This window comes from Falco cherrug, chromosome 8 (genome assembly GCF_023634085.1).
Source record: "Falco cherrug isolate bFalChe1 chromosome 8, bFalChe1.pri, whole genome shotgun sequence".
NCBI classification, from domain to species: domain Eukaryota; kingdom Metazoa; phylum Chordata; class Aves; order Falconiformes; family Falconidae; genus Falco; species Falco cherrug.
The window spans coordinates 32,376,160-32,398,443 of NC_073704.1; the positions used below are offsets into that span (position 1 = coordinate 32,376,160).

General features: G+C 46.9%; 1 protein-coding gene across 1 annotated transcript in view; it reads right to left on the reverse strand.

The window, feature by feature from the left end:
• Positions 1-17,723: 17,723 nt before the first annotated feature.
• The window catches only part of ITGB5 (integrin subunit beta 5), a 64,239-nt gene continuing 59,678 nt past the window's right edge, over positions 17,724-22,284 (reverse strand). Inside the window, exons 13-15 of the mRNA XM_055718990.1 lie at positions 20,203-20,319; positions 18,869-19,035; positions 17,724-18,312 (exon numbers count right to left, since the gene is read on the reverse strand). Coding sequence (XP_055574965.1) covers positions 18,217-18,312; positions 18,869-19,035; positions 20,203-20,319 — 380 coding nt within the window. The 3' untranslated portion in view covers positions 17,724-18,216. The remainder of the gene's footprint in view (positions 18,313-18,868; positions 19,036-20,202; positions 20,320-22,284) is intronic.

Genomic DNA, 22,284 nt, shown 5'->3' on the forward strand with positions numbered 1-22,284 from the left:
GGGAGCGGTGACCCTGCCTGCATGTTTGGGTTGACTTTGTCCTCAGTCTTGGTTCTCCTTCTGCATGATCCGTGTCCTCCTCTGAACGTTTTCTCACAAGCTGATGCTAGCCACAGTCAGGCAGTGTAATTGCAGGGCTTGCAGGTGGAGGCTGGCCAGTATGGAGAACAGGAGAAGGCCTGAGCAAGGCTGTCGCGGTGAAATTCTTGCTTAGAGCATGGTCTTCTGAGCAGAAGTGTGATGGTATGCCATAGATTGTGTTTAGCCCAAATAGGTATTGCAGGAGGAGAAGCTAAACTAGCGCAGTTGCTTTTGACCTGTTCCTGAACAACTAATAATGCTGTGTGAAAGTAGTTTTGTATAGCTACTATTTAGACAGGGAAATTGTGGAGTGTTCCCTGCAGCTGATAGTTTCTGCTTTGCTGAGAGATATCATTTTAGGCTGATGATGGGAGCAGCCATAAAGGCAACCTGGTTATAAGGGGGAAAATACTGAACAGAAGAAGGTCTCTGCTCAAATACTGACAGAGAAAATGCCTGTCAGCCTGGGAACCAGAAGCATGCTTGAGGAGTGCAGCTGGCATCTTTGAAGTGCAGCTGGATAACAAGAAACCAGAAACATCCTGAGATACCATTGATGAGTGCAAAAACAAGGAACTGTAACAACAACATTATCTAGAAAGGGGGGGAAAAAACGTCTGGAAAAGGAGAAAAACATCCTGAGAAAGTAAGTGTTGGTGTCTGCCAACGCTTGGCTGTTCTAACTCGGGACTGAAAAACAGTCTGATAAAACAAAAATTGGTCTGAGAGAATAGAAAACATCATCACTTATTGGCTGAGCCAGGTGAAAAATAAAGTTAGCAGCGCCTGTTGGCTGCTCCGGGTGGTGGTGTCCTACGCCCCTTTACGTCTTTGGGGTATAAAAAAGGCTTGCTGAAAATGGAGCCTCTTTCCTGGACATGAACTCCTGTTTCCCATGAGATTTCCTTGGCAGAGCAGACCCTCGAGGGACACTGGGCTGACTCCAGGCTCCATGATGCAGATCACCATCTAAGTAAGACTTTGTCCAGTGTCCATTGGCCCCATTTCTGGGGTGGGTTTGATTAGCCCTGCTGCTGGGATCGGTTTGATGAGCACTTGGTACCGGTAATGGGTTTTAATATATATATATATTCCTGCATGTAATTAATTACTAATAAGTATATTCATTGCTTTACTAGTACTTATTCTGCAGCAATTTGTAGTATTGAAATATAGACTTGCTGCTAATATTGATTGCTACTGCTGTTGAGATAAATGTTTGCTTTCTGTTAGAAATCTGTAGTAACTCATAGTATAGATAAACTTGCCAATTATAACTCCACTTGATAGTAGTAAACTGTAATGAAGTGAAGAACAGCGGCAATAAATCCTCTGGGTCTTTGTGCATGACGGAGTCCTGCAAACCTGCGGACAGTTGTTATCTTTGCACACCCGCAGGCCAGGTCCCTTCTAGTTGTGTTATTAATTAATTAGTGTCAAAAGTGGGGTTCTGTGAAACAGAGGTCATGGATGTCTGGGAGAGGGCAGTAGAAGAGCAGCGAAAATGGCAAGAGGCTAAGGGGTGGAAAACCCCTAGGTGGGACAGGGATTGGGTGTCTGAGAACTGGTTGAATTGGGAAATGCTGCGGGCAGAGTTTCAGAAGTGGCAGGACACTCATAAATGCAAAGCAGAGGATGACAAGGGGGCCTTCATTGGGCTTCTCACGGAGGCTTTGATGGCTGCGGGCGCTTCGTTTCACGCTGCTAGGCAGGAACTGGAAGCTTTGCAGCAAGCTGATGCAGACGTGGGAGCAGTTGCCTTTGAATCCCATAGTTTTGTAACAAACCAATTACTTAAACAATTAGAAACAAACCTCAGACCTCTGGCTATCCAACAGCTGGAGCCAGAGCCTACATGCCTGGTCTCGGAGAGCGAGGTCATTGAAGAGAATTGCATTCTGAAAATGGATAAGGAGGAGGAGAGCTTTGATTCTGGCAGCAGGTCTTCCACCCCCGCTTTGTTACCCAAGCATCATCCAGATAATGCAGCCTCCTTGTACCCTAGCATTAAACCTTTCCCGGTACAACTCCCGGCTCCTGCTGGAGCGGAGGGTGCTCCCCCACTGCCTGGGGTCACAATGACCGCTGTGAATTTTAATGCTGAACAGCTAAGGCAGCTGTCCTTGCAGTATAGCAAAAAGCCCCATGAGGACTGGGTGGGATGGGTGGCGCGGTGCTACCAGCTAGGGGCTGGAACCGTGATCCTTAATCAGACTACAGCCAGGCAGGTATTCCTGGGAGGAAGAATATTTCTCCTAAACCCTAATGCAGGGGCTGGAGTGAATACCTTCTCCCTGTTATCTTCCATAATACATGCTGTTAGAAAAATGCCAGGACCGCGGGGATATCTCCCTCCTGCTCCCTGGAGCACTCCTGATGGGTTTGCTGGCTGGGCAATGAGACTGGCTGCTTGGGATATCCTTAAGGGACAAGGGGCAATACCCCAGGACATGATGGCTGTGACAGCAACAGCAGCAGGGAAACTAAAACTCTTGCAAAATGCAGCACCGGGTGGGCCAAAAAACCTGGCCTTAATGTTACACCATGAAACCTGGGACTGGAACACCATAATGGCCCAAGGGTTACAAAATTGGACAGCCCTTATGGGGAGACAACGAGGACAGGGCAGCACCCCCAAAAAGACATCCCGTAAAAGGGAAGGTCAGGTCAGGACACTAAAGGGAGATCAGAGCTGTAAGAATAAGGAAAAAAACGCTCACAGTGCTGAAATTAATCAATCTGACACAAAGCGACGCCCTGACAAACAGGAGTACAATCTGGCACGGAGATGCTTACAGGATCTCCTGCAAGGAATAGGATTCACAGCAGGCCAGTTAGAGGGGATGCCCATGTTCGTCTTGCAGAGACTCTGGGATAAGCGTGATGAAGGCAGCACCAGCAGCCCGGGGGCAGGGAAGGAGCCAGGTAGTGTTAGTCCCTCTGCTTCCCCCATCCCAGACAACCTTGTTCAGCCCGATCCCCCAACCCCGCTACCTGAAAACGAATAGCGGAGCTCCCAGGGTCAGCCCAGGGAGTCCCAAGGCCCCCTCCCTGGTGTCCACAATTTTGGGAATTAATATTAGCATTCTTGTATACCATTAATAGTGGATGGCAAATACTCTGTCTCTTTTCTTACGCATATGGGAGCCTCAATATCAATGATTAAAGCTGAAGATGCTCCTGGATTAATTCAGTAATCTTAAGAAAGTATTTCTTAGTGGTGATTACCAGGAAAAGATGAGAGCCCCCCATGGCCAGGATAAAATTTTCTCTGCCTGGTAGAAGGACACTGAGACCCATAGTGGCAGTAAGGCTCTGAATTATTTTTGGTATGGATATATTAAAATCCCAGACTATTAATGCACCATTAGGCTCTCAGGTGCCAAACCCTCAGACCCAGAACTGTCTTATCTCTATTGATAAAATGCCTGCTGTGGAGGCTATTGCTTTTCTGCTACAGGCAGCACCCAACTTACTTTAGAAGCCCCTTCACCCACGTGTGACAGTATTGTATTAGCCTTGAATCCTCACAAGGCGTAACTGCTCTCATGCAGGATTTAGGGGTATTATTCAGAAAACTCATTCACCCTATGACTCCCCTGTACAGCCTGTCCATAAGTCTAACAGCACCCAGTGTTTGATGGCAGGCTGTCATAAATTAAATGAAAATACTGGACCCTTACATGCTGCTGTCCCCTTTATTACAAATCTTATTTTTTTCTATTGGATGGCTGCCTTGGATATAAAAGGTATGTTTCCCACAGTCCCGTTATGACCTGTGAACCGAGAGAGATTCGCTTTTACCTGATTACCCCAAGGGTTCAAACATAGCCTTACTTTGTCATACCAGGCTTCAGCTGGGGAATCAGAACAAGCCAGGGGTGACAGTGTATCAATGCACAGGTGACACTGTAAAGGGAGGCAATTCCTCTAGTAAAAGCCAAATAATGCCTGATCGCTCTGGGAACTGTAGGATTCTGGCAAGCATATTTTGCAGTCTGGTATAATTGCTTGACCCTTACGTGGTTTGTTAGAGCTGTGCTACCTGGACAGTGCAGGCAGTTATTCATGAAGATGTTTCAGAACATCAGGCTATGGACTCCATAATACTGAAAGCCTGCATAGAGGACGTATGAGAGAGGGTGTCGGTGGGATGTAGCAATAAGTTCTCAACAAAGCCCAAATAACTGCCGTACCGTTCGGCTGAGAGGAGGGGCAAGGTTCCCAGTCATAGTATTTGCCTTGGGAAAAATCCTTGCTGGCTGCTGCTGGAGCCATCGCGTGAGGCGCAGCTCTAGAAATATGGGCCTGTTCTCTGTTCTTAAAAGAATCGGGGCATCTGCTCCCGTTCCTTGGGTGCAGAATGGAGTGGATCAGTTGGGAGGGACCTACAACCTAGTCCAGCTGCCTGACCCCTTCAGGGCTGACCAGAAGTTAACGCACCTTGTTAAGGGCATTGCCCAAACACCTCTTAAACACCGACAGGCTTGGGGCATCGACCACCCCTCTGGGAAGCCTGTGCCTGTGTCTGACCACCCTTTCTAATTCCCAGATTAACCCTCCCCTGGCTCAGCTTTTAACCATGTCTATCTTCTAACCATTTAATACATGTGTGTGTATATATATATGTCTGTCTTCCATTTAATATATATATGTCTATCATCCAACCATTCCATTGTGTTTTATTTACTGAAATCCCTTCTTACCAATACTTACAACTACATACTTAAACCATCTTTATACCCAAAATATACATTTAATAATATTAATGAGTTAATGAGAATACACTTTAACTACTGTCCCCTGTCCTTTAACAGAGAGATATTACTCATCTGTTCTGTGGGCTTCCTTCACTCCTCCAGATGTTCACTGGTTACGACTTGGGCCCCATCTGTCAAGACAGGACAGGAGAAGCAGTATGTTCAAGTGTTAGGCATTAATGTCGGCTTGGTTTGGGACATTGTTGCACTTGTCTGGTTCCTTGCAAAACTCAGTCTTTGTCGGTTCAGGTCATTCCTGCTACATTACTTCCTACAACATACAAGTCACATCACAGATTATTTTCCCCCAAAGGTTAAATCTCCTTGAGACACACTGGTATCAGGTCTCCCCATCCTTCCGCATTACCCACCAGGTACACACGGGTCCTTGAGCAAAGACAATCCAAAGCAAAGACAAATGGTTTTGCCTTGTCCCATGGGAGGAGCAATCCACAGAGTCTTCCCCAGCTACTTCTCTAGGTGCACTATAGGGGTTTTGTCTCCTCCCACAATGTGTAGAGGTTTTGTTTGGGCAGGACCAGCACAGTTAACAGATCCTCTGGTGTTAACAAGCCAAGTGGCTTCTGCTGAATTTGTATCCTGTGGCATATGAAGGCGCAAACCAAGGCTGTGGTGCAGCCAGAGACCCTTTATTGTACAGAGAAGCTCATATTTATATCTCTGAGCCCAGATACAAATTCCAGCTGTATGTACCACCAGGCTCAGGGCAGAAACCATTCATGCAGTTACATAGCTATATATCACTACAAACATGCACATACCTTTTTGCTACTAGATGCCCATGTTTATCTTTCTTACTTTCCTTCACAATACCCAGCTGTTCTGTCATCTCCTGCCAGGTTAGACGTTCTCCATGCTCTTCTCATATATCTCTCTTCAGACATTCTCTATCCTCTTCTCTCTTATCTCCCATCAGTAATGGTCAGACATTCTGCATACTCCTCTCACACATCTCTCTTCAAACATTCTCTATCCTCCTCTCCCACAGAATCCCAGTGCTTCCGTGCCCCATTGCTCAATGCTTTCAATATAGCCTTTAAGCAGACCAACTTTTACTAACCTCATCCATTTGCTTGGAGAAATATCCCACTGGTCTTTTTTCATTTCCCAATTTCTGTGTTAGTACTCCCAGTGCTACTTGCAGTCTCTCCTGTGCATATAATTGAATGGGTTTTCTTAAATTCAGCAGAATGCCAAAGCAGGGGCTTCCGTCACCTTTCTCTTGATCTCATAAAAGCTTTTGCAGCACTTTGTTATCCATTCTGATGGGCTTCCGTCACCTTTCTCTTGATCTCATAAAAGCTTTTGCAGCACTTTGTTATCCATTCTGATGTTTCATCAGGTCCTTTTTGGCAGCACGTAAGGGTTTGGCAATCAGTCCAAAATAGGGAATCCATAGCTGACACCAACCACCCATTCCCAAAAATCCCTTTAACTGTTTCTTTGAGCTAGGTACTGCAATTCTGCAAATAGTCTTTTTTTTCTCTCAGTACTTCATTTTATTTTCCTTTTTTCAACTTCAAATTCTATGTACTGAACCTTTTCTTTTCCAGTTTATGCCTTTTGTCTGAACAATTGATAACCAGCCAAGACTAGAAAATAGAGTAAACTGATTCTGGCCTCTAAGCATTCCTCATAGGTGTCAGATCCAATTAATAAATCAGGCACATATTGCAACAATATTATGGTTTTATACTCACTATGCCATTGTTCTGATTCTTCTGCTAGTGCATTACCAAGCAGCTTGGGGCTGGTTTTGAATCCTTGGACCATCCAGTAGAGCTACATTTTCCATCCTGTGGTCAGGTTCTCCCATTCAAAAACAAAAATCACCTGGTTCTGTTCATCCACAGGTATACAGAAGAAAACACCTTTCAAATCCAGCCCTGTAAAATAAGTATTACTGTCAGGGATTGGGGCAAGAAGGGTATACGGCTTTGGGACCACAGGGTGCACTTCTATAGTCCTCACATTCATTTCTCTTAAATTCTGTACCAACCTACATTAATGAGTGAGGTTTTCTTACCAGTGTAATTGGAGCATTGAACTTTGACATTCCTGTAATTGTCCATGTTCTAAAAAAGAATTTATTACAGACTCTAGTCCTTTCCAAGCGTCCAATTTAATGGGATATTGTTTCTTTCTTACTGGCTGGGCTCCTGGTTTTAGCTTGATCTTTACAGGAGTCACGTTCTTGGCTTGTCCTGCCAGCATTCCTGATGACCATACTGTGGGTGTTACCACATTTAATACTTTGTCTGGAATATCCTTTTCTTCGGCAGGATCCTTTTCAGTTAACAAGCATATCTGGGCTCTCCATGCGTTCTCTGGAGGAATATGTAACTAAACAATCGTCAGAGAAGGCTAATTGAGCATTTAGCTTGCAAGGTAATTCTCATCTGAGTAATGGTAAAGGGCATTCTGGCATATAGAGGAATTTATGAGTTAATTTTGGATTCCCAGATGAGAGCTCCATAGGCTGTAAAAATGGTCTCAAGGTTCTTTTCCCTGTTACACCAACAACACCTATCTTAGTCTTACTTAATGGTCCCTTACAACTAGTTACTACAGAATGGGTGGCTCCGCTATCAATCAAAAAATCTGTAACTTCATTCCCAGCTTAACTGGAACCAGAGGATCCGCTGGGAAAACCTCTAGTCCCCTTCCGTCTAATCCAGTTTCTGCCATTATTTTGGCTGCCTCTTCTACTTCCTATTTAGCTTTACCAACAAGGTGCAGACGTTCCTTTTTCCAATGCCCCGCTTGTCTACAATTCGTACGCTGATTCATACCTGGATTGCCATTATTATCCCCTCAACCTGTTCTCCTGCCCCTGAATCCTTCTTGCATGGTCCCTCAACCTCTACCTCCATTCCATCCCTGTCCCTGGCTCAAAGCAGCTAACAGGGAAGCCTGCAACTTCATTTGTCCTCGTTTCTCCTTTTTCTCTACCTCTTCACAATGATTAAACACCTTATAAGCAATTGACATTAACTGCAAAACAGACATACCCACCACACACAAGAACTACAGCATATTTATCTTGCTACATGATTAGCAAAACCCACCTGAATTCATGCTCCTTAGTTATATTCAGGTTGGCCTCGCTTCCTATGTAGATCATCATGCATGTTCTTTGCAGGTGGGGGGGGGGACAAGTCTTTCCAGTCTTAAATTGAGCTGGTGGTTGCAATCTCCCCCTGCCACCTTTACCCTTCCCCTACTTACCACAGTTTTTGCTGACTTCAAGGTACCAGACCCTTCTAGGGCAGGATGTTCCCCATCTGTCCATCTTTCAGTTCCTCTTGGAGGGCATAGTCATCAGTAAGGCATGCATTGCTTATGCAAAGCCACCAGGCTTGCACAATGAAGCTATCCATTACTACAGCCTAGGTGCTAACCCAAACATATAGCCACACTGGGGAAATGACTGTAACTGTTTGGGTTGGTAACTCAGCCATGGTGTCCTCAAATGCAGTTTGGGTCCCTGCCTCAACCACAGTCCTCTGAGATACTGAACTGGGGCTTGATAGGCACAGCCCAGAGCCCAGGACAGTGCTAGAAGCTGTGGGTTTTCACTGGGGTAGGCAAGGCACCCTTCTATCAGGTGGCACATCAGTGTGCCGGGGTTGCTTGCCCGTTCAGCTGTAAAGTCCCAGGTTATGGGAGGTGATAACTTCCTGGGAACCTGCCCAAATCCTTCCACACACCCTGCCACCCAGGGACCGGCAGCCTCAGGACACATTTCAGTGCTGCCTCACCCAAAAGTTTTCTTGTTTTATACCAGGATGAGACCAGATTTCACAAAACCCATAATATGCCAACAGTATTAATTAGTAGTATTAAACAACTCACATAAGGGTGAACAAGGACCTCAGGAATCTGTATAATAAACCCACCCACATCAATCCTGGGAAGGGAGAGATGTATTCCCTCATCTCCGCAAGAAAGCTCCCCCAGCACAGCAAGGCCGGAGGCTCTCAGCCACATCATCACTAACTGTGAGGGCTGTACAATCAAACCTCTCCCTGACGTTCAGTGCAACTCCACCCCGTCTGTCCTGCCTGTCCCTCCCAAACAGCCTTTGGCCCTCCATCCCAGCAGTCCAATTGTGGGACTCATTCCACCAAGTCTCACTAACACCAATGATATCATAGCTCTGGGGACTGACCAGCGCTTCCACTTCATCCTGTTTGTTTCTCGCACTGCATGCATTGGTGTACAAACATTTCAGATGTGCTCCTGGGCTCTCTGTGCTTCCTGGAGCAGCATAAGTGGTTCCCACCAGCACTGTCACCCTCAGGTGATGCCATACCAACCCTTGATTTACCTTCAGCTTGCCTGTCAGTATCCCCTTCCCCCATCGATTCTAGTTTAAAGCCCTCTCAACCAGCCTTGCCAGCTTATACCAAAGATGCATTTTCCCCATCAGGACAGGTGGATGCCATCAGGCCCCAGCATACCTTGTGCCTTGAAGGCTCTTCCATGGTTATAAACCCCAAGTTTCGGTGAAGGCATCTGGTCCTGGGGTCAGGTATTGATATCTTGGGATCTCCTGTTCTTCCAAACTCTCTCCCCATTACTGGGAAGATCCAGTAAATCGCTGCCTGTGTTCCTGCGTTTTTAAGCATTCTTCCCAGAGCCCTGAAATTTCTTTTGATTGACCTTAGACTATTTGTTGCAATATCATTAGCAACCACATGGAAGAGCAGGAGTGGATAATAGTCTGAATGAAGGCTGTACTAAGCTCTTCAGTTGTCTGGTGACAACCCCAATTCTGGCCCCAGGGAGGCAGCAAACTTCCCTGGAAAGAGGGTCTGGTCTGCAAATGGGTGCTTCTCCTCCCCACAAGGGAGCCACTGATGACCGCAGCTCACTGTTGTTTCTTCCTGATGCTGGTCTCAACGCGGGTCTTGTTGCAAGGGGTTGGTCAGTCTGACCTTGGTGAGAGTGCTTGCAAAAGTTCCTCCTCTTCTGTCTCATCATCTGCTTTGTCTAGGGCCTTGTACCTATTCTGTAAGGGCATCTGAGAGGGTAAGGAGCGGTTTCTTTTACAGATTCATGCAGTAACCTTCTTCCACCCCTTCCTATCCCTTGTAATTCTGCCTTTCTCCTAGTACAAAATGGATACTGGACCTGCTTTTGTAGTGGACACACTGAGTTGCCTTGCATGCAACAGAGATGGCACAGCACTGCTCCATTGGTCTCCTTCTCAAACTCTCAAATGCTCCTCAGTCTGCCCATCTCCTTCTGAAGCCCAGCCACCATGCAGAGCAGATCACCTACCTGGTCACACCTCCCACAGGCTTCCCTGCCTTCATCTCCCTTCATCTCCAGGAACACTGTTTTAGCCTGTTTGAATCACCTGCTCTCCCAGGTTCCCCTCAGGCACTCAGGGAACCCCGCCTCAGCAGTCACAGTCTCACCTTGTCCTCAGTGTCCCTCATGTGTCCCTTTGCCGCTGCTGGCTGCTCCACTGCTGCTCGGACTGCCCTGTCATCTGCTGCATGCTCAGGGCAGTCCGGGAGATGGTGATGCACAGACCACACTGCAGCTGGACCGAGGGGACACAAGCTTACAGGGGGAATTGACAGTCCAGTATGAAAAAGCAGCGGGGTGCTGAGTCCAGTGCTGATGCAATATACGTAATGATTGGAAAATGAAAAGATGGAAAATTAAAAGAAGGTGCTCGATCACCAGGGTGACGAGCATCTCATTTCTAAGTGATGGATAATATCCAATTTACCTAATATCCAAAAGGAATGAAGCGATTTTGTTTTTCTTCCAGGTCGTCGTAACTGCAACATCAGCAAGCAGAAACTCAGATTATTCCTCCTGGATTTTGCTCCGACTTCAATATTCATCGTATTGGCTGAAATGAAACAACGTCACGAGCACTTTTATTTCTTATAATTGTTATATTTTAAACACAGTGATTGGATCATATCAAGTAATTACACTATTGCTTGTTTCCTTATATCAAGGATGGAATAGTGATTGCATTGTTCAATTTATGGACACAATTTCTTAAGCAGGTAACAAATGGTATTATTGGTATTGCTTATACCACCCTTGCTCATTAGATGCCAAATTTTGGTGGTGAGCAAAATCTGTCCATCTTGGTATCAACCTAATCTGGCATACTCACTCCCTGATAGACCAAATTATCAACAACAACTTTTCAAAGCACATATATATGATAAGGTCCTGTGGTGCATTACAGTGCTCCAGGACACAAATTTGATTTGGGTAGCAAAGACAAGCAATGGTAATTACACTTAGTATTACAATCACACCCAAGCATGGTTTCAATGTAAATGGAACAGAACACAAGCTTGTATTACTTCTAGAAATGTCACGGACCTGAAATAATGAACCAGCAATTACAAACAAAGGGGGCTTTAATGGACTCTGGCATCTTACATGGAACATTAATAACACGAATTGTCAAAGGTACTATAATCTCACCAGTCCTAATTCTACGTGCTGTTGTCTACACAGTAATGGTTGGTTTAGTACTAATGATAATTGAGATATACATGGCCCAAGCAACATAGCTGGCTGTGTAGGTCGTAACTGTTTTTGGACCCTCCAATTAACGTGCTTAACAAAATGAATTGTTTTTCTGATCTGTGTTTTTCTAATTCATTCTGCAAACATGGCAATGACTCTGGGTGAAGCTGGTGGCCGACGTTTTAACACCTCAGTGGTTCTGGCTTTGCAGCATTAACGCCTCTAAGAGTCTAACACCATGTCAGACAGACACTTGCACCACAGCAGGTCCTGTGCCTTAAGCATTTCAATCTCAGGTTTTGACATTTAACTTTTGTCACAACCATTACCCTGTAGGTAACCAGGGCAGAGTGTCTAACCCCGCAGTTAGACCACCTACATTTCCTAAGTGTGTATGTGAGCTGTTTCCAAATTTGGATGCTGCTGAATTAGAATGAGCTGTTGTTAATGGTTCAACTACACTTGAGATCGCCCAAAATGCTGCTGTGGATGCTCTAAAGAACCTACAGACAGAGATCAACTCAATCGCGCAATTGGCTCCTGTCACAGGTATTTTTAAGAGAAGTCATTGTTGTGCCTTTAACTAAAAGGGTTTTATTAATGATTCAATGCTGATCAAATAGTAATTAATGATTGGATGAAAATCAAATGTTAATCAAATTATGATTAAGCAATAACTGAATGTTAATAGTGATTTAACAATGATCTGACAATGATTTAAATGATAATTTAGGTGGTGATTAATGATGATTTAGACAATAATTTAGACAGTGTTAAAATACTACTTACTACACTTCTAATAATTAAGCTGTAGCTGGGTATAGAAATGTCACTAGCACGCAATGTATCTTTAAGCCTAACGTAAAATGTTGCTTACCTTGTTATAGATGTCAGATATAGGGTGAAGGGTCTCAGCCTCGAGGAGTCAGCCTGGGAGGTGTCCTGCCCGAGGGGGGCTGTGCAGCTGCTGCCGTGCAGGGGAGCTGAGCAGGCGCGGGGGGCTACAGGCACCTATAGTACAAACCGACGGACGTGTAGTCAGCCCCCCTCCGTGTAGGTGCAGCTGTGGCAGCTTTGGTCTAGTCACAGCTCAGGCGGGCACTGTTAGCTCCTGGCAAGACATGGCTTGGAGTCCTTTGTCCCCAAGGAGATGTGGTGGGTGCCGTTGTGCCAGCTGGCGCAGCAGGGCTGGCTGCAGCCAGTGACCCATGGCCACCCGGCTGAGGTTTATCTTGTAGGCACGGGTACCTGGGTGTTAACAAACACTGCCTGTTGCTTCTACGCTAACAAAGCCAAACAAATGGAACACAAAGTGAATGTTATTCAGCAACACGAAGGGGTACCCGGCTGAGGTTTATCTTGTAGGCACATGAAGGGGTACCTGGGTGTTAACGAACACTGCCTGTTGCTTCTACACTAACAAAGCCAAACCAATGGAACATGCAAGTGTTCATCAGTATTCAGCAACATGTCCACCAAAGAGCCCAAGAGCAGCCCCTGCCCGGAGCATGGGCACAGCGCTTCTCTGAGACATTGGCCCTTCCTAGCTGCAGGATTCATGCTTTTCTGGAGTTTATCTTGTATGAAAGCACCATGTGTATCTCTGTCACCCAAAGCAGTACTGTGTACTTGTGCCTCAACCAAGAAGCCCTCCCAGGAGTTGCAGCGACTTTGGGCCTGACATGGACATGACTCTCCCCCACCTCACACTTTAGGAGGCAAGAGAGATGCACCATGCATGGAGCAGTCTCACTCCCAGTGACCAGTCAGTGGCTGTAGGGAGCAGCCATAAAGACCACCTGGTTGTAAGGGGGGAAATACTGAACAGGTGAAGGTGTCTGCTCAGATGCTGACAGAGAAAATGCCTGCCAGCCTGGGAACCAGAGGCATGCTTGAGGAGTGCAGCTGGCATCTTTGAAGTGCAGCTGGATTGCAAGAAACTGGAAACACCCCAAGATACCAGCAATGCAAAGCACAAAACCAAGGAACTGTAACAGCAACTAGTCATCTGGGAAGGTGAAAAGAAGGTCTGGAAAAGGAGGAAGACATCTTGAGAAAGGAATCATCGGCAAATGACAGCGGCTGTTCAAACTGACAGAGAAAAACAGTCTGGAAATAAAAAAATTGGTCTGAAAGAATAGAAAAGATCATCATTTATTGACTATGCCAGATGAAAACAGAAGTTAGTGGCATCTATTGGCTGCTCCAGCTGGTGGTGTCCTACACCCCTTTATGTCTCTGTGGTATAAAAAGGACTTACCTTTTACCCCAAATGGAGACTCTTTCTCTTCATGTCTGTGCAGGAACTCCTGTTCCCCATGAGACTTCGTTGGCAGAGCGGGCCCTTACCAGGGACACTGGGCTGACTCCAGGCTCTGTGTTGCCAATCATCATCCAAGCGAGACCTTGTCCAGGGTTGATTGGCCCCATTTCTGAGATGGGTTTGATGAGCACTTGATACCGGTAACATTTTATATATATCTGTGTGTGTATATATATATACACACACAAAGACATGTAGATATATATAATATATATATATAGGCATGCATATAATCATACCATCATTTAGGTTAGACTAGACCTTTAAGATCATTTAGTCTAACTGTAAACCTAACACTTCCAAATCCACCACTAAACCAAGTACTGAAGCACTACATCTACACATCTTTTAAACACCTCCAGGGGTGATGACTCAACCACCTCCCCGAGCCGCCTGTTCCAGTGCTTGACCACCCTTTTGGTGAAGAAATTTTTCCTAATAGGCACTGTAAACCTCCCCTGATGCAACTTGAGGCTGTTTCCTCTCATCCTAAACAATTTTCAGCTTTACTAGTGGTAGTTCTGTAATAACTTGCAAAACTGAAATATATACTTGCTACTAATATTCATTGCTGCTAATACTGAATTCTAGTGCTGTTGAAATATGTATTTGCTTCATGGTAGTAATTTCTAGTATAGATATACTTGTTTTGCTAATCATAAGTATATTTGCCTTGATTGTGGTGATCTGTAGTAAAATACATTAAAATAATTTAGGAAATAAAGCCTCTGTATCCTTGTCCATGATGTAGTCCTGTGAAACCATGGTTACAACCTTTGCTTACCTGCAGGCTGGGTATCCTTCTGGGTCATGACAGCCAAATGGAGAAGTTCCTGCTGGGCTCCATCCAGCAGACACCAGCATTGACTAGTGGGCATGGAGAAAGGGATGAGCTAAACCCCCATGTCTGTGTTGTGTTGCATTGGTTTGACTTTTGGCAGGCTGGCAGCGAAGAAGAGCTAGAGGAACAACACCCAATTCCAGTTCAATGTGTGTTCAGAGATGGGGATGGTGCTGGGCTATAAGGGCCAGGAGATGCTGCTGGGCTGCAGGTGTAGCCAGTTACCTCGTTATTTCCTCCAGGCATGTCAGTCACCCTCTCCTCAAGACACTAGCTCATTTGCTTTTCACATGGAGAAATGCAAGGTTAAACGGGTTCAAGAGTGTGGGGCTTTCATCTTCCAGAGCTTGGGCTTTGCCTCCAACTATTGAGCACCTTCTTACTCAACCATAAAGGCCAAAGAGGGTGCAAAGAGGGCACACCTCACTCAGGTTTGTGTTACAGCAAAGGGTTACGGTGCATCTCCACAATTAACAAAGCACATAATGCTGCCATTGGCCTCGACTTTTCCCAAGGCATGATACCATGCTCTCTCCCCCAGAAACACCAGCAGCACAGGGGAAACATGCTGGTGAGCCCCAGCCCCAGTGGCTGTGCAGCAGCAGCTACCAGCTGTGGCTAGGGAAATAGGAGGAGCTGATGTTGCAATGGCATCTGGATTCCAGCTTGGCCAGACAAGCACTGACATTTTTCCATCACATGTGAGCCGTTGATGCTTCCTGCTGGAGTTTTCATTCAGGAATGCTAGCTGTGGTCAGGCTGCCTGTATTTAGAGACACAAATAAACTGCTGCTGACTGAAATACACCATTCCCATGACTGTGCTTCTCACTAACCTTGCAAGGGTAAAGACAGATCTGCTTACACAATAAAGCAAAGCCTTGTTTTTAGCATCACATCCTTTTTTTTTTTTTTTTTTTTGGATGCAATATTGCAGAGAAGCTAAATTTGGGGGGGCTGCTTTGTGCTGCCTGGCGCAGTGCCTTGGGCAGCAGGATGCTCTTCACTGACAGCATCAGCCTTCTTCCCTCCGTTTTTTTTACACCAGCTTGTGTGCCTGGCCTGTGTCACCCCTCCCTCACATACTCGCCCCCACACTGCTCCCCTGCTGCTCTGCAGACCAGTTTGCTTCACAGCTGAGTCTCCCCTTGCAGGGGAAGGAGGGCATCTACAGTCCTGTCCCCAGGCTCTTGCACTCCTCTTTTCCACTCTCCCTACCCAAACCACCCCTTAGCAGTGAGTCAAAACTTGGCTCCCTATGGCTACCTTGATTGTTTGCTCTCTCGGCACTAGCCCAGCGAGCTGGGAAATGCCACAGGTAATCTGCAAGGGAAAGGGTGGCAGGGAGACATGCCTGTGCCTTTCCTTTTGGAGTGCAAAGGAAGAAAGCAAAGGGGGTGGCTTTAGTTTTAAACGGCTCGGTCCCTTCCAAATTAACAGCAGCAGAGCTGTATTCACACTGCATTCACAGTGTTTGCTGCTTTGGGTGGCAAAGCTGGTTTAAAACATTCCTGCCCTTCCTTTCCCTCCACTTTCCTTCCTGCTCCCCCTTTCCATGCCTGGGGCAGTATGGCTTGTGTGAGGCAGTCACGTGAACCAAGCTAAAACTTGCTCTGTCTATCTGTGATGATTTTTTTTTTAATTGTTTTCTATTTTTTTGACTGTTTTCTATTTTTTTCTTTTGTGACAGTGATGAAATCTATCTTGCCAGCCTGGTACTAGGCAGTGCGATGATCACAAGAACCAAATTTGCCCCATGAATGCTCCTTCCCAGCTGGCAGCGTTAGTCCCAGGTATTCACTATGCAACATCTCAGCCTGCAAACTTTAGCCTGGACTTCAATATCGTATAGGAAATGTGGAGCTCTGAAGAACCACCCCTCTGCAGTGCTCAAGCCTGCCCTATTGCTCTCCACGCTGCAGGGAGGAGGCAGGGCAGCCCCAGCCCACCCATGGGTGGGTTACACCAAGGCAATGCCAGCATTTAACCAGAGCCTGCCCCTGCACTTGTTTGCAGGATGTATCCACTCCCCGCCCCTGCTAGGGCAAATGTAGTGGAATCAAGTGGGAAGGCAGCATACAGATTTCATGTATTTGGGGTTTTTTACCACACCTGATCAGCGCCGATGCTGCCAATGTGCCACTTGTTACACTCCTAAAAATCCCCGTTTGGTGGTATTTGTAGTATGGTCTGCTGCATTTCTTCAGTACTGCTGGTAGGAGGAGGGGGGACCATAAAGTTCTTGATGGAGAGCTGTTTATATTGAGCAAATAAGAGTTTCTGTTTATAAAGGCAAAACCAAATATATAAAAATAAATCCGGAAGGATGGGCCCATGGCCCTTTTCCAATGAGAAGAGCAAGTCAAAACAATAAACACCATTTGTTTTTGCTTTTCCCTGGCAAGCTTCCTTCAGCTGACTATTGCATGATCTGTTCAGGGCGAAGAGACAAGCAAAAAAGAAGAAAAAAAAAAATGGGAAAAAAAAAAAACCAGCAGGCAGTAGCAATTGCTCTGGCTTCTTTCTCCAGCTGGCGCTGCAGCCCCGCTGCAGTCTGTGTGGGTTTAAAGCTGCAGCTGTCCCCAGCTCCAGAGGAAAACAATGGGGCTGGGGGAACAGTCTGGGGGGGGAACCCAACAAAACCGAAGTAAAATGTATGTTGTGAAGCAACAACACGGGGGTTTATCCAGCTCCCTTCCCAGCCAAAAGCTCAGGACTCCCCTGCTTGTCCAGCCAGGCTCTGCTGGACCCCACAGCAATAGTCCTCCGGTAAAAGCAGCAGAGGTCTGGCTGTGCTGCTGCGCGCTCCCAGCTGCCCTCCTGCAGGCAGGATCCACCCGGGCCGGACGCCTACTTGCACACCCCAAGGAATGGGTGTTTGATTTATTTTCCTCAGCCTCAACTCCCACTTCCCTTGGGCTCCTACCAGTTTCCCGTCTGTTTAACACTGCTGGCATGGAGCAGGAGCTCCCTGTGGCACTCCCCGCCCTGGGTCAACACCAAGGTATTAAATCAACATACCTTCTGCGCAGGCACTGCGGCTCCAGCTCCTATTTTTATAGCCATGCTTTGACCGATAAGGCTCCATTAATAAATCAATCAGGCAGCACCACTGTTGCTTGCAGGAGCAAGCCCCGGTTTTGGTGAGGGGCTCAACAAGGAAACAATGAACTCTACTCACAGCATCATATATGCACAATAGTTTTATTTTGTTTTTTATATAAAAAAATTCCTAAAGACTGCAGAACTCTTGTATCCTAATTTCTTACACAAATGCTTCCAACGCCCTCTTCTTATTAAACTAATTCCCCCCTAACAACTTGCGATGGTGTGGGTTCCCCTGATTCTTGACCTAGTCCCCCTTTCTAATGGGATATGTCTAAAGCTGCAGTATGGCACTTGGTTGACTTAGTTGGCAGGTTTAATATATCCAGAAAGCTGGGGTACGGAGTCGCACACGGCTCAGAGTCCATCAGCACGGGTGGGGAGCCTGCCTTTGTGTCCATGCCTCCAGAATGAACCAGACTTTTCTCCTTACTGTGCAAATAAAAGGCTTTGGTCATCGACCAGTCCTGTCGTAAAGGATTCTCACCCCTGAAGAGGATCCCATCTTCAAGTGGGGAGGCAGCATGTACAGTCAAGCAATTGTCCACAGCAGTCTCAGGCACTGAGACCCCCTCAGTCAACAGTACCGTTGTAAGACTTGTTGAGCTTGTTGAACGTGAACTCTACGTTATGCGTGGAAATAGGCTTTCGGTAGAGAGGATTGGATGCCTTTGGAGAAATGAGCAGAGACAAAGAACAAACGTCAGGAACAAAGTCCATGTCATGGTGAAAAAGTGTATAAACTCCCCTTCTCGTGCCAATTAATTTGGAGATACTGCTACACTTGGCTTTGACTGAAATGTGCATTCAGATCCAAAGCAGTGGTGTTTGTCCATCAGGACAAACTGCAGGCACAGGTGACGCCCTCAAATGCTGAGCAACCCCACCTAAAGCATCCTGGAAGGTCCCCCTCATAGACCTGACCAATCTGTCTGCCACCACAGTGAGGGCTTGGTCCCCACTCCCCTACCTCCTTCAGCCCTCCCGCACTGCTGGGAAACACAAAGGCTGGGTATAATTTTGGTATTGTAACTTGCCAAGGGGAAGGGCAGTGTGATGCGCCAAACCCTGGAGCCCTGCCACGAGATACTGCAGGGCACAGGCAACCACATCCCTCACACCTGCCACCCTTCTCCATCACTACAGAGCTGTTTACTGCTGGCCCATCCCAATAACTGCTCCCCTCCCCCCGCCCCCATCAGCAGCACCCTTGCCCTGGGCTCACCATTTCATATCTGGCCCGGGAACGTTCACTCTGGAATCGGTCGAACTCCCGTCTGTCATGAATGGTGACAAGCAGCTTCCAGAGCGCCAGCAGGATGATGCCGATCAGCACCACACTGCCGATCACTGCCAGCACGATCGTCACAGCGCTGGGGGCTGAGCTGCATGCTGGTAACAATGGGGAAAAAGTAATTAGCTATGATGTGAGTGTATCCCAGATCAGGATACCAGGACATAAAGACCTGGACCACAGCCACTGAGCAAGTGACCTCAGGGCAGTGCTAGCAGCAGTGACTAAATTAAAAAAAGCAACAGTCCTCTCTGAAGCCAAAGGGGTTTTTTCTATTAAATAAATTCCTGGCTAGAGGCAGGTCAAAGGCACAGGTCTCATGGACGTCACTGGAGCCAGGATATCACGTAGCGCTTGAGGGGAAGAGCAGTGCTGCAGTGCCACCATCCAACAGTGACGCTGGCTTTAATGCAGGTGACCCATGTAGGACACAGAGGGTTAAGGTGCCTCTGGCAAAAGCCACCTCAGCTTCTGGCCCACATGGAGACAGGTGATCACTAGGCACTTTAAATAAGTATATTAACTGTTGGCTAACCAACTGGTCTTTCAATTAAGTGCAAGCTGCAGCACAAATAAAACAGAACGTGCAATATCTCAGACTTTCCCATACCGGCCTGTGCCTTGGAGGACCAGAGCAGATTGCGAGAAGCTACTGTTGAGTGCTCGCCAGCTTGTCCTACAACACCATGTGGGGTTTTCTGTGAGAAACTGCATTGCACGTGGTTAAAATAATGCTGAGAAGCACAGCTGTCTGAAACGGCCTGGGGAGGGGAGCAAGGGCACACAACCCTTACACCGCCTGGACCAGAGCTAGCTCCTTGGCAATGCAGAAATCCATAGGTGATGTGGGCTTTCCTAACATCCTGACCTAACCAACAGCAGCACCAGGTGTTCTCTTCTGATATTTTGCTCCCAGTGGCTGTATCTCCAAATCAGTACACGGCATGCTTTTTGCTACATAAATAGGCTGGATTTAATTTCAGCATCCCAAGCTGGCAGAAATCTCTGCAGCCACTTGCTAGCAATGCTGGTGGCTCAGGTGCATGTTTCACTCTGAATCCTTTTTTACTAAGTTGGGAGCATTTGGGGCTGGGATACAGCACTGTAAACCACTTTGTTTTAGATCATCTTGGTTCATCTGCTCATGCATGCCCTCATACAGGCAGTGGAGCCAGCCTTTCTGCAACCCACCAGGCTCCCCAGCAGCCTGTCACCTCTCCTGAGGCAGCCTGTGCTATTAAAAGGAAACCCAAGGGAGAGCCAACCTGGCTCTTTGAGGACGGTGAGGTTGGATTTCCCACTGGCAAGCTCTGAGTAGGTGAACTTCATGACGCAGTTGTTCACTGGGTAGGCGCAGAGGATCGTGTTGGGGTCATCCGTTTCTGAAACGAGATACAGAGTCGCAGAGTTTTATTTTGTTTTTTTTATATTTTAAAAATTCCTAAAGATTGCAGAACTTTTGTATCCCAATTTCTTACAGAAATGCTTCCAACGCTCTCTTCTTATTAAGCTAATTCCCCCCTAACAACTTGCAATGGTGTGTGTTCCCCTGATTTTGAACTAGTCACCCTTTCTAACGGGGTGTGCCTAAAGCTGCAATATGGCACTTGGTTGAATTAGTTGACAGGTTTCATATTAGGAATTAGCACAATTCTCCTCTGCAAGCTGAACAGACCTTCCCACTGGCAGCTGGGAGTGGAGGAACGGGGAGCAAGCCTGGAAAGCGGCACAGTTTGATCACGATCCCTGCAAATTGTAACCGAGCAGTGTCCAGACTTACTGCTGGAGAAAACGTGGCACTCGGCAAACGCTGCATGGCAAACACACAACCTCACACATACACACATTCTTCCTTCACACAAGTCTGCTTTGGCAATAAATGCCATTTTCTTCTTATTTTGTTAAATTTCTTGAAGAGTGGAAGCTGAGGAGAGAGCAAGAGGCAGAGACTCAGCCTGTGAGGACAGGGGCAGGGCCAGCAGCAGCAGCGGCCCACGGCTGGCTCCTGCTCCAGCTGTACCGAGCAGCTCCAGCTCCGGAAACAGCTGAGAAGTTTGTTTTTAAAGAGTGAGATAGGAGAGGAAAATGGGAGAGGAGGGGGAAGGGAGGAGTTGGCTGGGGAGGAGGCTGCGGAGATGGGGGAGTTGCAAGAAATGAGACTACTTGATTCTCACGGCCATCCGGGTGCTGTTTGTTTGCCTGTTCTACACACCGTGCTCTGGTCACTATTAGAGGCTTCCTGGGGAAGGCTGCTTCACAAAAGCAATGGAAAAGTTTCAGCAAAGCCATCATCTGGGGTTTGCAGCTCTAGCTTTCAGGGGTGATTTCAGCAGAGCCACTGCCCTGCATGGTGCAGCCTTGGGGTGTCCCTGCTGCAGAGATGGTGCCTGGAGCGAGATGGGGCAACACCTCCGGCCATGCCAGGTAGCTCTGCAGGAGCACATCTCTGCGGGCCTGCTGGGGCTCAGAGTTTCAAGGGAGGGGAAGGGATCTGGGCATCTGGCAAAGATATGACCTTGGCTTAGGCACCTGGAAAATGCTTCCCCCAGCTCTCCTCCTCACTTGTATGTGTGCCTGTCATGCTGAAAAATGATCGTCTTGATGACCACTGCTATTCCAGCCCCTTATCTCTCTCTTGTCTGTTTGTCTTTCATTTCAGTGCCTTTGACCTGCTTTCAGCAGAAAGATTAACACTCTCCATTTCAACAGCTCTGAGCCCAGATACAACTGCCCCTCTGGTGAGTCCTGACGGGGTTCCTGGTGTGGACAAACCTCAGCTGTTCCTACCTTGGGACAAAAAAACCTGCTCTACCTGCAAGTGGTATCAAAGGCAGGGCTAGAGAAGTGCTGGTTGTTACAAACCAAAATACTAATTAGATTAATATAGATAAAACTTCCATGTTTCTTGACTAATGCCCTTCTGACTTTAGCAGCAAATCTTAGCTCCTCCAAGCCCAGCTGCTCTCATTCCTGTCCTTGCACCATTATTAGAGTCATTATAGTCTTGATAGTAATGATCTCTGTTGGCCTTTACTAGGTTTCAGAGACCAGATGTCCACAGTGAGGTGTGATGGCCCCATGGACCTTTCAGGTCCACTGACGTGTGCTGTTGGCAGGTTCTGCTCAGCACTGGACATGTCATGCTTTTCTCATGTTGAAAGCTCGTCTCTGGAACCATCAGGAGTGGAAATGTAATATTGCAGAAGTGAAGGAGATCCTGCAGAGTACAATTCAAGTCATAGAAGCTTCCCAAAAAGCATAATTCTGTCTCATGAATCCAACGACAGGTGCCTCTGCTCTACAAAGCTTTGGCTGCTTCATACCCAGTGCCAAAAGGCACTTGGGAT